This window comes from Anopheles coluzzii, chromosome 2 (genome assembly GCF_943734685.1).
Source record: "Anopheles coluzzii chromosome 2, AcolN3, whole genome shotgun sequence".
In the NCBI taxonomy this organism is placed as follows: domain Eukaryota; kingdom Metazoa; phylum Arthropoda; class Insecta; order Diptera; family Culicidae; genus Anopheles; species Anopheles coluzzii.
This window is the reverse complement of record NC_064670.1, coordinates 27,979,854-27,994,299: the sequence shown is the minus strand read 5'-3', so window position 1 is coordinate 27,994,299 and position 14,446 is coordinate 27,979,854. Positions and strand designations below refer to the sequence as shown.

Genomic DNA, 14,446 nt, shown 5'->3' with positions numbered 1-14,446 from the left:
ATCTTCTTACCGACACGACTTAAGCTTGCCAAGCGTAAAGAAATTGCGCCGTACTAAAAATATCACACGCCTCCTTGCTGCATCCCCTTGCATAATCCGCCCAACCATCTGTTGTTTACCTTTTCGTTTTACAAATCAATATCTCTTTGGCTCGTGTTTCTCTGGCCACCTCACCCCACCGTAGCTCCACTATCATTATTCCCGTTTTCCCGTGCGCCTTCCTTTCAAAATTATTAGCAAAACAAACAACGCCAAATCCTATTTTATTTTGCTTTGTTTGCTTCATTTGATGTTGCTTCTACCATACCCATTAGCCGTGCTCGTGTCACCTTTATCACAACAAACCGTACTGCCTCGCAATGTATCAGATGTTGCTGGCCGTTGCTTCTGCGCAGAACGGCGTGTGGTGGGTTTGTTTACAGCCAAACCGCCGAAAACTGGCTCACGCATCGTAAACGTGAGCTGCATAATGTTTCGCGTTTGTTTTGTTCCGGTCATTCCGTGCTGCTGCTGCTTACCGTGCTGGAATGTCTACTGATGCTGTTGTTAGAACAAATTTACTGAATTCCTGGATATGGCTATACAAAAACACATGCACGTGTTATCATTAAATTATATGATACACTTTGATGATCATCAAATTCGAATCTCTTTCATGGATTGGATCGTCATCATCCGTTACTCATTGTAGACCGCTGCATCAGGCCACAAAAGCGTCGACAAACGTGTATGATGACATCGCGCTGCATCAGCCCGCCATGCGTATTCTTTCAGATAATGTAAGAAATAGGCACGTTGCAATGGATGGTAAGATTAAATTCAAATATTGTATTAATTATACTGTTGCACGGTAGCGATGACTCATCCTCCCGTAACGTCAATGTGAGGCAATGTGTCGTGTTATACGTAGTTGCTATCCTTATGGCGAAATTTGTCGAACAGTGTGGTGAAATTTTACTATATATCGACAATTAAACAATGTATAACACACTGGACTAGCTGATATTTGCTTCAAAGCTTCTGCAACCTTTTCTAGACTAAAGAAAAAACCCCAAATTCTCAAAAGATAGCTTCAATCGAATTACGCTTCAAACGCTCCACCCGAAGGCTGCCCAGCTTTAACATTGCCGTTGACCGCCAATGACTTGCAGTTTGCTTTTCTTTCACATGCTCTAGACATCTCTCTTTTATTCCACCCCAAACAAAACGCTTTTGCTCCGTGCTGGTTTCATGAATGGGACCGGATCTATCCAACCCACCGGACGGTGACGGCGTGAAGGTAAAGCTCCGAAAACGATGACGACGAGGGCCACAGCCATCGTCACGTATCCGCGTGTTTGTGGCTTGCGTCATTTGCGGTTTGGGTGTCGGCATGCATTTCTCGATGCCCGACGCCGCACGATATGTTTCGCGCCGACGTCACTACATTTCATAATCCCTCGCTGAGGCGGCACCCCATTGATACACTATTCGGCACGTATTCGATGATGTGGCTTGCACATGGAAAGTAGTGAGAAGGTCAGCTGTACTAGGTGCGTAACCCTTGCGCGAAAATAATAACATTGAGCGCGTAACAAAATAACGCCTTCAGCTGTGTTCCGCGCAACTGAATCAGGGGATAGTAGCTGCTGCTTCGAAAGCAAAAACAAAATTCAAAATGATTTTAAATCTAGAACGATTAATCAGCTATAAGAAAGGCAATTGTTTGGATGCCGTCTGTACTTTGCGAGACATTTTGACTGGCGGTGATGGGCGAGCGTTGAGTAATCGTTAGTGAAACATATCTTTTTGTTTTAAATTCCCTAGACACTTTTAAGCGATAAGCTAGTTTGGCATGGTCAATGCCATTGTTATGAGTAATTTTTGCCACATTGGCCCCCAAAACATTTCATTCACAAGAAGCAACCTCCCCATGGATGAGTCACGTCAGCGATGCGCTACCATGTCCGTGACATATTTTACATATCTAAGATTCAATGTTAGTGCCAGCCTAGTAGGGTTTAGCTTGTCCGCACCCATCAGTGTGTAGCTTGGTTCCAGGATCGCAAAGTGGACGGTCGTCAACGCGCACTACTTAACAACATGCCCGTCGTGGGTTCAAATCTACAATAGACCGTCCCCTTGTAGCAAAGACTGACTAGTCGGCTGCATGGTACTGAACAACTCTCGCAAGCCTCCGTATACGGCCCGCTTATCGGTGTTGGACGTTACACCAATTAGAATAATGTTCAGTGTACCTTCTTCGCTACTGACGGAGTAGAACGGAACGGTGTCAATTAGGGTAGTTTCAACCGGACGTCCGCCGTTGTCAGGAATTGGCAATACAATGTATTGTATTGTATACAGTGTGTATTGAGGGTGGACGACCGCTTAGAGCCTGTGCCTGTCAACAATGGCAATAAGAGCTCGCGTCTGCTCTAAGACATGCGCATCGTGCCAAACAATTTATTAATCTAAATGTATGCCAAAAAAAATCACCGCGTTTCGCACTTGTTGACAATACTGGGTTTACAGTGTCGGGAGGATATCCGGCACCCGTCTTGGATAATGGAACAGTTCCGCTTAAATTTTGTAGCTGATAGCCGGGGAGTGGAGGGGGTGAGGGTGGGAGGTTGTGGTGCTCAGGGTACGTCGAGCACGGGACCATCCTTGCTAATACAGTGCCATACTCTATCAATTGTTAAACATGCTGGACTACAAATACATGAGATGCCCTCATCGACGGGGCCCCCGCAATTGCTTACTTTGTTTACCGTTAAAGTCGCCGATTTCTTGACATGAAACTCTACATACATTATTGTAGAATTTGGCTCTTTCGGTCGTAAAGTTTGCCAACCGCTGGTTGGGGCGATTCAATTGCAATGTTCCCAGAATATGTTGTTTACATTATATTGATGTCCATTCTGACGATGCAAATAAATCGTTAAAACGAATAAAAAATCCATAGGATACGATGAATAAATCGTGAGACGAGCCCAAAAAATTATGGGAAATAACTGCGGAATGGGAAATAAGTGTGCGAAATCCTGTGTTGGGTTAGTTTGGTGTGCGTATTGCAATTATTTGTAATTGTATGAAAAAGGATAAAACATTATTTTTAATACTGCTAAATTTAATCCAAATCATAAGGTAACCCCATTTGGTTCAATTAATCAATTTTTAGTTCTTATTTCATTTGCGCTCAACATTCTAAGTGGAATTTAAGTAACAGCTCAACAGTTAACTATTACAATTGTACTATTGAAACTGCATATCAAAACATTCCGTAGCTTATTAGGGTAACCAATTGCTAGATTTTCTGCCAATAGGTCTATAATAGTGCATATAAAGTAGAAAAGATAAAAAGAAGTAGAAGGTATCTAAAATGTTAATCAAAATAGTTTTGAAATAATCCTTGCCTTGAGTTTTTATTAAGTTTGAGAATATCTGTACAAAATCTACACTGCATTTAAATTTACATGTATTTTTGTATGAAATAATTGCTAATTGAACGTTGTTACATCAACATATTGCATATTTATAATAATTATTGCAAGCAATAGAGTTTTTCTTTCTGCCAAAACTGTGCGTAACCAAACAAAGATGACAAAAAAGATAATTAACATTTAAATGATTATATACAATTGAATAGTTAAGTGAAAAACATTTTTCCTGCAATAAGATTTCATTTTTTCTATGAGAAAGACAAATAAATCATTCCATTCCGTTAAGAATCCAAATCCACGCACACACGCAGCGCAATGCAGAATACCGATTTTCTAAAAGCTTCACCCAATATCCGCTCCCCTCGCTTGATTTACAATTACCGTCCTTCAACGAACGCCGATGAATCATCCGCACGCCCCAAATGCCGCCCGAGTCCGGCATCCCTCCCACCATGGTTCGCCACTGCGCGACCTTGTTCGTCTGCAGCATCCTTACCGACCCCGAAACTAGGCAACGATCTTTGGAGCCCCTTTGGCGGTGCGGCTGGAAAGGATAGCCACCCCGGTGGCTTCCGAACCGTTTCCGGTCGAAAGGAAAACGATGCGAGGAACGCAATGTTGGGCACCACAGCCAAGCCTCCGCCTTCGCGTACGGAGCGCTGTTCACACGCTGCCACGTCATGGTGGGCACTTAAGGACAACAACAACACATAGCGGTAACGAAACGGGTGCGAAAAGGTAAGCAGCACTGTACTATTATGATCCAATTCCAGCGCACCGGGCGCACGGCTGAGCAATCCGGCATCTTTCCGGTGAAGCAACTGCAGCATAAAGCTTTCTCCCTCCCAACCGGCCAGCTTCAATTCACCACCACCCCACCAAAATCAAACAACGTGTGTATGCCCCGTGCGTGCATGATTAAATGTTGTCCACCGTTGTGGCGAGCATGATTCATCTTGCCATGGACACTACAAGTGCAGCAGTGTGGTACTATGGGCGAAACGCGCTGCAGGTGTTTGGCCATAAAAGCGTGTCCCATGGTGTAGAGAAAACTTTTAGAGCGCCATCATGTGATAATAGTATAGTTAGAACTTTGCTAGCTATTGTGGCACGGGATTTCCTATGAAACTTTCCTCTTCCAGATTGTCGCAGGAAAATTTAATTAATGAGAGCTATGGCAATTGCTTGATCTGTAAATGGTTGTAAAATAATAAATAAATTTAATAAAAGTTACAAGACACTCTATGTAATGGGAAATTGGCACCCTGTAGCACCCTTTTTTGAAAAATCTTATAGGAATTTCCAAATGATCCTGTAAAAAAAGGGTTCCGTAAAGTCCAATTCCCAATCCAATAAAGTCCCAATCATTAAGTAATTCACATAAGAAAGAATGAAGAAAAAGGTCCCCCTTAAAACCCCTGTAACTAATACTGAAAACCTTATCTTGCCCAAAGCGCACAGCAGCTATAGTGCGTTGTGCCGACCTTAGCATCCTGCTGCTGAATGCATCACTTAACTCTTCGATTGAAGATATACACACGTTTTTATTCACCGATTTGCTTGCTGGGCACTCTTGATCATTGGTCATTGGGTTAGATGTGTCATAATATTTTAAATGGAATGAAATATATGCCATGCCAGAGCTGGTACACGCAGGGAAATCCTGAAACAGCCCATTATATCCAATACAAAGCTGCGCTACAAACTATCGATAAGAACAGAACCGTTAAACTAAACATTTTGCATTTTGCGTAAATAAATACACTTTTTAAAGGACTATTTCTCTCTCTCTCTCTCTCTCTCTCTCTCTCTCTCTCTCTCTCTCTCTCTCTCTCTCTCTCTCTCTTTCTATCTCTCTCTCTCTCTCTCTGTCTCATTATAAATTAAAAAGTAAACTTTTCGGCACCTAATTAGCTAACGTTCAATATTCAGCAATGTGTTTGACTCATTTAAATAATAGATGAGACGGTCTGTTTCCCGCTGCAATTGATTCTTTCGCAATCACTCGGGGGGGTGCGTCACGCTCTGGAATATCCCGAACTATTTGCATTAGGTTTTAGTGAAATTAGTAAACAAATGTCTCGTGCCTTTACATTGTCCCACAGTGTTTGCATGTACTTTGTTTCACAGCATACTGACTGTTTGAAACATCTTTAACCAATTAAATGTATGTACGGCAACAGGTGATAAAGCAAAGGAAGTAATGATACATTTACATTTCAAATTTCAACTAAAATCTAGCTGCTAGCGACGGTGGCTACAATGGCCGTCATTAATGAGTGGAAGCTATACAATAAAACAAAATTATAAACTAAAAACCGGGTGGGCTAAAAATAAACCTACCAGAAAAACAGGCTTTCCACTACCCACACACACGCACACACGCACTAGGACATTGCGGCACGTATGGCCGATTAGAATTGATAACGGAGATAAAAAACCCGGTTCCAGTTTCGGAAGAATCGCTAAGCGTGCGAAAGGTTTATGAAAATGAGCCTAAAACCTTTTGGTGTGGCGCTCGAAGGTCATTAAAGTTAGTGACAACCCTATCGGAACCGTTTTGTCCGTTCGCACGCCTTCGCTTCACACACGATGCCGGCGAACATCTTGCCTCCCTCTCCTCGCCGGTCTTCCTTCTGTAGCATCCCTTCTTCCACGCTTGTGATCATACTTCAACGACTCACCCGCTCACTTCTGTGCTGTGCCGTGGTGTGACGTCATGAATCTGATGGATCGCACCTACCCGGTACGGTCGGCCCTGCACAGCGTACGCAACCTTCAAAGCTCCTTAGCGCCCGAAACACCAGCAAAGCTGTGTGCGTGTGGGGTTGTAAGACGTTCGGCCACCCAAGACAGCAGCAGCTCTTCAGCAGCAGCCACTCCACCACGGCGGTTCGTGTAGATTCTTGATCTTCGCGCGTCCCGTCCGCGCGCTAGCTGTACGCTGAAACGATGACGTATCGAGCGCGAGAGCAGTACACTTCGGTCAGCAGCGGTCGCTCGAATCGCGCACGGTCATCGATGGTGCGCTCATTCCGCGTCGGCTGGAAGAACGCAACGGTTGTGTTTGCTGCGAGCGTACTGTTGCGCAGTATATCCTTGTCCAGGATGTGACCAGTTCCAGTTTGTTCCGTTGTTGAACGAGTTGATTAGAAAGAGTGCAAACTAAGCGTGTGAACATTTGTAATCGTGCCGTGTAGTGGTGCAAGTGCAACAGTGAACGTTTTGTAGCGCAAAAGGACCTTTTCACTAAACCGTAGAATAAACCTAGCCTGTTCATGAGCTGCGCGTGAAGACGTTATCGACGAGACAAGATGATGTTACCATTGCTGGTAGTGGCGCTTCTGTGGCTCGGCGGATGCTTCCACCTAATAACAGTGGTCGGTGCTATAGTGGGTGGTGACAGCGCGACCGCCGACGAGTTCCCCCATATGGCCGTGCTGGGACGGTCCTGCCTGCAAGCCGATGGGGGCGATTGTGTCGACGGGTACGAATGGTTCTGCGGCGGTACGCTGATCTCGGACCGCTTCGTCCTGACGGCGGCACACTGTGCCCACACGGGCATGTCCCATCCCCCGACGGTGGTGCAGCTCGGTGCGCATGATCTGCGCCGCCCCGCGCTGTACGTTGGCGTGCGGGACGTTGTGCTGCATCCGGGATATGGCGGTGTGCTTGCGTACAACGATATTGCGCTGATACGGCTAGAGTCACCGGTGGCATCCAGCATCCAGCCGGCGCTGCTCTGGCGAAGCGAAACGATCCCCGAGAACGTGCCATTGATCGCTACCGGGTGGGGCAAACTTGGCCACTGTAAGTAATTGCGACGCGTCGAACCAACCTTTGTGATACGGTATCGTTGCAGTAATCAGTCAATTATGTGTGTGTGGTAGTGTGTATGAGTGAGTGAGATAACCACTTGTGATACGGTATTATTGCAGTGGTGTTCTTTTTTGTAAATTTGCTGTACAACATACCGATCATCTTTGATCGTGATGGATAATTTGTGAAACCATTTAATAAACACCAATCGTGCCTGCAAAACAAGGCAAATGAGGCCACCAGTTTTTGACATTTTCTGGAGATTTTTAATGAAGTGAACTTGCCTTAAGGGTGACGTGACAAACGTAAAACTAACGTTAGCAGTCATTTTCTCGCAAACCAGTTCCAACCCCTGAAACATCATCTATGATTGTGAACAGTTTCGGCCACCATGGCACATCAACACTCGCGATCAGCGCTTTTTCTTGTATAAATACGTAGTTCCGTGAACTGGTTCCATAGTCCCTTATCTTAAATGTTGTAATTTTGTGCGAAAACTAGTGCAATTTCTCTTTATATCGTTGCTTGTCGCGGTTAGGAAAAGAGAGCAACAAATAAAAAAAAAGAAAAACCAAAAAATCACACATTTTCTTAGCGAACTGTTGAGTAGCATATTGAAAACCTGTTTCAGATTGTGCGTTGAATTTAAGTGTTTATCTTATATTTTACCATTAAAAAAAACTCCTTTTTCTGCTAATTTTGATAGCGATCTGGAAAGTTTGTGAGAAGTGAGAAGAGCGAGTGAGAAACGGTGTTTTTTTGTAGGCCAAGGAACATATGGTTCGATCTCACGCTTGGCATTATCACGCAACTGGTTTGATATTAGGTTCCCATTTTTCTAAATTGTGAAACACATACATTCCGTAAAAAAGTGGTATGTGCTTTTGCTGGCGAATGGTTACAAATGAGTTGGGCGCATTATTATCACATTCTTTAGGTTCTTTCTTCAGTTCGATTTTATTAGAGAATTGTAAATTCTCATTTTTACAACCATAGTAATTTTGTTTCGTTTTTTTTTGTCATTCCATTCCCCTATTCCAGTTGAGGACCCGTCCATGATACTGCAGCGCGTACAGATACCGATCGTACCGAACAGCCAGTGCAACCAGTTGCTGTACCGGAGCCGGCGCCTGCGCCATGGCGTGCTGCCAAGTCAACTGTGCGCCGGCGACCCGAACGGTGGCAAGGATACGTGCGAAGGTGATTCGGGCGGTCCGCTACAGCTGAAGCTTCCGTCGGCCAGACCGATCGGACAAGCTTATCGCTACTACGTCGTCGGGATCACGTCGAACGGTGGCATCTGCGGTACGGTCGACCGGCCCGGGCTGTACACGCGCGTTTCGTCCTACGCCGGGTGGATCGACCAGGTGCTGGAGCAGATCACACCGGACTAGCGCTCGGAACTGCGCTCCATCCCTACGGACCACCACACCACCCCAGTGCCAAAGATTGCAACAACGAGAATTGCCTTGCCAAAATAAGCCATTTGCTTCTTGCCTCCCTTATGTGCTGCCTTACATGTGTGTTCCTAGCAAAAGCACTGTCTGCGAAAAAACCGATTGACTGCCATCGAACAATGAGGGAATTCTTTCTCGACTCAATGCAGCGCGCTATCACTAATGATCAATATCCCAGGACAGTTTCTGAACAAAATGCAAGAAGAAAAAAATTGTATGTGGTGGAAATTTAGCAAGAAAAGGTCGAAAATCAGGGATAGGTATGCTGCTGGATGCAACTTGAGTTAGAAAATTATTCTTTCAGCATTGTTTGGTTTGTAGTATGATTCATTGACCACTCACCACTACGAAGGCAAACTTGATACAAACGAACGACTTGATAGTTGTGATAGTAAGACAAATTATTCCATTTGAAATTATTTATTTGAAACAATTCTCTCATTTTCGATGAAAACTACGCATTATACATAAATTTACAAAAAAAGCATTGCATGACATTATACAAGACATGAATGAGAGGAGTGATTTTTTTTAATGTTTCTGAGTGTTTCTGATATTCTAGCCATACGGTCTGGCCGTTCCAGAGACATACAAAAAATATATATATTCTGCAAAAAAACCTACACAAAATGGTTCTATACTGCATGTTAAGCCAATCGCATAGCTCTATTAAACAATACAATTCTATATAACCAATAAGATATGAACCACTATGAAGATATGAAAACTATGCCACTATGATAACATACAGTAGCATTTACTCACAAATTATAAGCGTGCTCCCAACGCCGTTTGCATGTACTATTGAAATAAACATACTATTAGTGCAAAGATTTTTTTTCTGAGATATCGTGAAATAGGCCTAACATAGGCAATTGATGAGTCATGGTAAGGGAAAGACGCGAGACAAGGCTTCTAAAATTGCATTTGAATTAAATATATTGACAATGATTACGATGTATACCGGTTGACCGTCCAATCGTCGTTTAGAAACTGAAAATTCGATTTTATTTTCAGTTGCATTTCCAGTTGTGCAGCATATTTCCACTTTTCAATTTGTTTACATTTCAATTGAAGCGTTATGATGTTTCGTATTTGTTTTTTTTGGTTCGTTTTGTATTAGAATAACTACCTACAATCTAGAATAGAATTTAAAAAGTACCGAACCTTCATTCTGGAAAGATAATTTATGTATAGTAAAAAGTTGTAGTTCGTCAATCTTAGAAAGTAGCTTGTAATTTATAGATAATCGGTGGTATCATTGAATCCGTGCGTAGCGCCAGCGTACGTCACAACACTCATTTTCACTCATTTTTGTGACGTACTAGATTGTTGCTAATAACTATATCCGTTAATAACCAAGGTGTTGTAGGACCGGGCACATGAAATGTGTTGCCATCCTTAGGATCCCGCGTTACCGCCGAACGTTCCTGCTACGGACGGATTCAACAACACCAGCCAATAGCTATTAGCTATAAGAAAATCCTAGAAAATTGCTTATATTTGGTAGATAATTTAATTTAAATAAAATAAAAAATAAATATACAATGACAATTGATCAATACATTCCATTATTATACACCAATTAATCGCTTTTGAATAAATTGTAAATAACAGTCAACCAGTGTAAATAACAGTCAACAGTGATTTAGGAGAATAAAAGGCTCCAACCATTAAAATTAGAAGGCTCTGAATGAAAGAGAAATGTAAAGTATGTGTGAATTATACCTGCCGTTTGATTGCAAAGCTAGAGTTTAACTCCGAAGCTTTGATGGTTTTTTATAAAATATGGCTTTCTATGTGTACGATCAGAATGACTGATTTCTGGACATGCATTTTCACCACCAGTTCATACACCAGCTTGTACTAGTTTGTAGCATACAATCTGTTTATAATTTATAGTCATTATTGCAACAGAACAGCTACACAGTTCTAAAATTATCGTTATTTGGCACAATAATAATAAGGCTTTGTATAGTTAATTTATAACTGATTGGTGCGCCCATGGCAGGATAATCAATCATGCGTATAGGAAGCTCGCCAAGCCATTGAAGATTTTAAAATTATGAAAATTATAGACAAATATGCTAGCTTACAGTAAATTACTAATTTTGGTAGGACGATACGCCAAATCCGCGTAGGACGATACGCCAAATGGAAGAATACTCACGTTTACTGACAAAACGACGAAAGCAAGTATGGAAACTCTCATCCTCTAATTTAGCCGAAATATAAATACAATTCCGCAATTTAATAAAAAGAAAACTCAATACAATATCGATATCAGTATTAACACTAGATTCTTACGGCAATAATATTTGAATTGTAAAAAATTCAACCGATAGTTAACAACATGATGTCCTCTAATGTTGAATTAATAGGCGAAAGAACTCCGTTGGAGCCAAAGCCTCTATAAACTATTCAAACAAACAACAACTCTAATGTTGAATTTCCTCTTAGCTTTCATGTAGTGGACATTGTGCCGCTGCAAAAAAAATCTGTGCCGCTGTACAAAAACGTCAATATTTGCGGTTTCAAACTGAAAATTCATTACATCTTTATTCACACTTGCAGCAGATGATATGCAGTTGGCGATTCTAATGGAATCGTTAATATTATTTCAAATAGCAAAAGACGGGATTTGTTTTTTTTCTGACGTTGGGAACCAGGCCAAACATCGATAAGGGGAAAACTATGCTCGTTTCAGAGGAAAATGCTCAATGGTTTGTATTTTCAAGTACCAACCAGGCCGTTCACATGATGATGACTAAATAGAAATAATAGATCTCTGATCCCACCCAGATTAAACGATTGCCTGGGGATCCTGGGGCTCCTACAAAACTGAGCGAAATTAAAAACTCTTCCGGGCTGTTCTCCGATGGGGGGCTGTGACATCTTTCACACGATATGGCCACAAAAATCCACAGAAAGTCAACACATAAACATAAAAAATTCTAATAAAATAAAAAAATGTGTAAACACGACAACACTCTACCACAAAACCAAATGCATCTGTATGAAACAGGACAGGATTTGTAGTCCCGTCGATAGAAGTAATAAAACGAACATAAAATAAGAGTAATTAATTTCTACAATGAAACGTACATGAAAACAAGAGAAGAGTCTGTGGATAAAAATAAAAGCAAATCTATTGCATGCATGATCATGCCAAAGCAAATCAATCGACGCCCCATATCTCGTGAGCCGCGCTCGCTTGCCGAACATGTGCTAAGTTGCGCAAAAAAAACGCCAGCGATTTGCGCCATATTTTTTTTTACGATCGAGGCAATGTACTTCCGCGATTGAAAATACATACAACTTTCCGGTAAAAGGTCGTTTGAAATAGTGATTATCAAACTCTCAAAAGGATTTCCAATACGTTTTGATAATTATTCCCTATTTGATGTGAAATTCCACGGTGACGCTGTACCGCTGCGTGCAATTCCAATTGTGAACGCATCATACTTTTGCATCGACCTCACAAACCGAAACCGAGTAAAACGATACTCACCCATTTTGTTGGCTCCAACGCGCCCTGACATGACAAAATAGAAACAAAATAAATGACCTGCTTCCAATGCCCTTTGCATCCGCGCACTCCTAGCGCACTCGCGAGCTGTATCATTTGCTCGCGCCCTCTCGTCCTCCGTGCGCACACACACACACACTCATACACGCGCCCGCGCCTTCTTTGTCGTTTCCGTAGTGCGAGGGTTGTAAATGTTTGTTTTGTTTTGTTTTGTTGTCATCTGCTGCGCAAGAAGCTCTCGGTCGGTCGGCTGGGTGGGTGTGTGTGTTGGTTTGTGGCGTGTCCTGCAGTCGCAGTGCCGTGCTTGTTGTAATTGTTGTTGACGAAAAGTGGACCAACCGAATCCATCTTCTTCCGCCCGACCCTGATCGCCGGCGGTGTGTCCCTTTCACCTGCACAAACGCTTTCCGCTATCGGCACACACTAGGTTGATATTGAACTTTCTCATTTAAAATAGATCCACATCCACAAGACGACATCGAGAATTCTCCGTCGCAGCCGCGGGCCACACACGGGTTTACCGAAGGAGATGTTCTGCAGCATCGGCAAAGCGTCCGTCGGTCCAACTTTACCATTCATGAATGCAGTTTCGGGCTGAACTGCCACCAGCAGCTCATCGCGACCTGTACTCGCTTGGGGAGTGAGTGTTTCTATTCAGTGGTTCCGTGGCACACAAACCAAACACGGCAAACAGTGACAGCAAGCGACGCGGCAGCCGCGTAAGGATGTTCTCCAGCAGTGGGCGGCTGCTGAAGCGGCTGGCCGTGCTGGATTTCGATCACACCGTCTGCGAACACAACACGGACGTAGTGGTGCGCGATCTGCTCGGGCCGGGCGGGGTACCGCCGGACGTGCAAAGCATACTGCGCTCCTGCGGCTGGATCCCGTACATGCAGCGCGTCTTCCGGCTGCTGCACCAGGGCGGCTTCCAGCCGATGGACATTGCGTCGGCGATACGCGGCATACCGGAGGTGCCCGGGATGAAGTCGTGCATCGGCAACCTGGTGCGGCACGGGTTCGACGTGATCATCATAAGCGATTCCAACTCGGAGTTCATACGGCTGTGGAACGATTTCAACGACATCGGCTCGTACATACACAGCGTGTTTACAAATCCGGCCCGGTTCGATGGCAGCGGGCTGCTGGAGCTGCGCCCGTACCACTACCAGACGGAGTGCTCGCTCAGCTCGAAGAACCTTTGCAAGGGCAAGATAATGGAAGAGTTCCTGCGCCGGCAGCACGACGAGCGGCAGGTCGATTACGAGAAGGTGTTCTACGCCGGGGACGGCAAGAACGACGTGTGTCCGATGTTGCGGCTCGGCAGCAATGGGTACGCCTGTGCCAGACGTGGCTACTCCTGCCATGATGCACTGCAGGGTGCCATCGGGAAGCTGGAGCACCCGTACGTGGCCAAGGTACTGCAATGGACGGATGGGCACGAGCTGAACGACCTTATATGGACTGAACTGGAGGACTGATCTTTACAGCGCCGTACTGTTTTCACCCTGCTCAGCACACCGGTTGCCGAAATGCTATTGCATGTGTGCCGGTGTGCTGTGGTTGGCATTTTTACAGACTCCATAATGATGGTGAATATACTACATTTTGTTTCATTTTTTTCCTAATAAAATAACGTTGCAAACGAAAATGCTTGACATTGCACGCATGGCAAGGAGCAAGGAGGCAGGAGTGTCGAAAGGAGGTGGTGGGGTTTGTTTACATTATGTACGAGAAACGTCAAACGGGCTGCGATTGCACTGGTTTACCTCATCGTTGCGGGAAGCGAACGCGCACAATAATGTCGACGGTGGCCAAATTAACTTTCCTTTCCGCCTGTATCGCGAGTGGCAGTTTAATCGCTTACGTCCACTACAGTCAAGCCGCTGACCGGTAAGTTTTGGCAAAGGGGGAGTTGGTTGTTTGCTGACGAACGGCATTAATACGAAAGCGCTTGTTGGCTGTTCCTTTCTTTCCGCCCGGCTCTAGTGAACGGTTGCACGAAGGAGTACGACGAGATGTGGAACGGCAACGGCTGAAGCATCTATCCGCAACTGGTGCAGGAAATGATATTGTCCCCGTTGAAGGACCGCCGGCCACGAGAGGTGCCGGATCGCAGCTGCAGAGTTGAATTGTACAGCAAAGAGTTTTGTCGCGGTGGACGGATGATAGTATAGCAATAAAAGTGTAGTCCACTTCTTTTTTTTAATTTCTTCTTA

The 14,446-nt window shown here is 44.0% G+C and overlaps 2 protein-coding genes across 3 annotated transcripts; both read left to right on the top strand.

Moving 5' to 3' along the window:
• Positions 1–5,659: 5,659 nt before the first annotated feature.
• On the top strand, positions 5,660–10,318 carry LOC120952378 (serine protease snake-like). Its single transcript, XM_040371679.2, has 2 exons — positions 5,660–7,235; positions 8,286–10,318. The coding sequence occupies exons 1-2, from the start codon at positions 6,740–6,742 to the stop codon at positions 8,636–8,638; spliced, it is 849 nt and encodes a 282-aa protein (XP_040227613.1). The 5' UTR covers positions 5,660–6,739; the 3' UTR covers positions 8,639–10,318.
• Positions 10,319–11,352: 1,034 nt separating this feature from the next.
• On the top strand, positions 11,353–14,436 carry LOC120952379 (pyridoxal phosphate phosphatase PHOSPHO2-like). Of its 2 annotated transcripts, none has more exons than XM_049606802.1 (3): positions 11,353–12,484; positions 12,688–14,120; positions 14,217–14,436. In XM_049606802.1, exon 2 carries the CDS (start codon positions 12,956–12,958, stop codon positions 13,706–13,708), a length of 753 nt encoding a protein of 250 aa, XP_049462759.1. In that variant the 5' UTR covers positions 11,353–12,484; positions 12,688–12,955; the 3' UTR covers positions 13,709–14,120; positions 14,217–14,436. The 2 variants fall into 2 exon arrangements, with proteins under 2 accessions (XP_049462759.1, XP_040227614.1); XM_040371680.2 differs by having other exon boundaries at positions 11,353–12,607.
• Positions 14,437–14,446: the final 10 nt, after the last annotated feature.

What these genes read in the sequence shown, in the direction of transcription:
- LOC120952378 (XM_040371679.2), top strand. Translation starts at nt 6,740, where the DNA reads ATGATGTTACCATTGCTGGTAGTGGCGCTTCTGTGGCTCGGCGGATGC. An exon ending in GTGGGGCAAACTTGGCCACT is followed by an intron (nt 7,236 to 8,285) that starts GTAAGTAATTGC and finishes CCCCTATTCCAG; the next exon opens with TTGAGGACCCGTCCATGATA.
- LOC120952379 (XM_049606802.1), top strand. Translation starts at nt 12,956, where the DNA reads ATGTTCTCCAGCAGTGGGCGGCTGCTGAAGCGGCTGGCCGTGCTGGAT.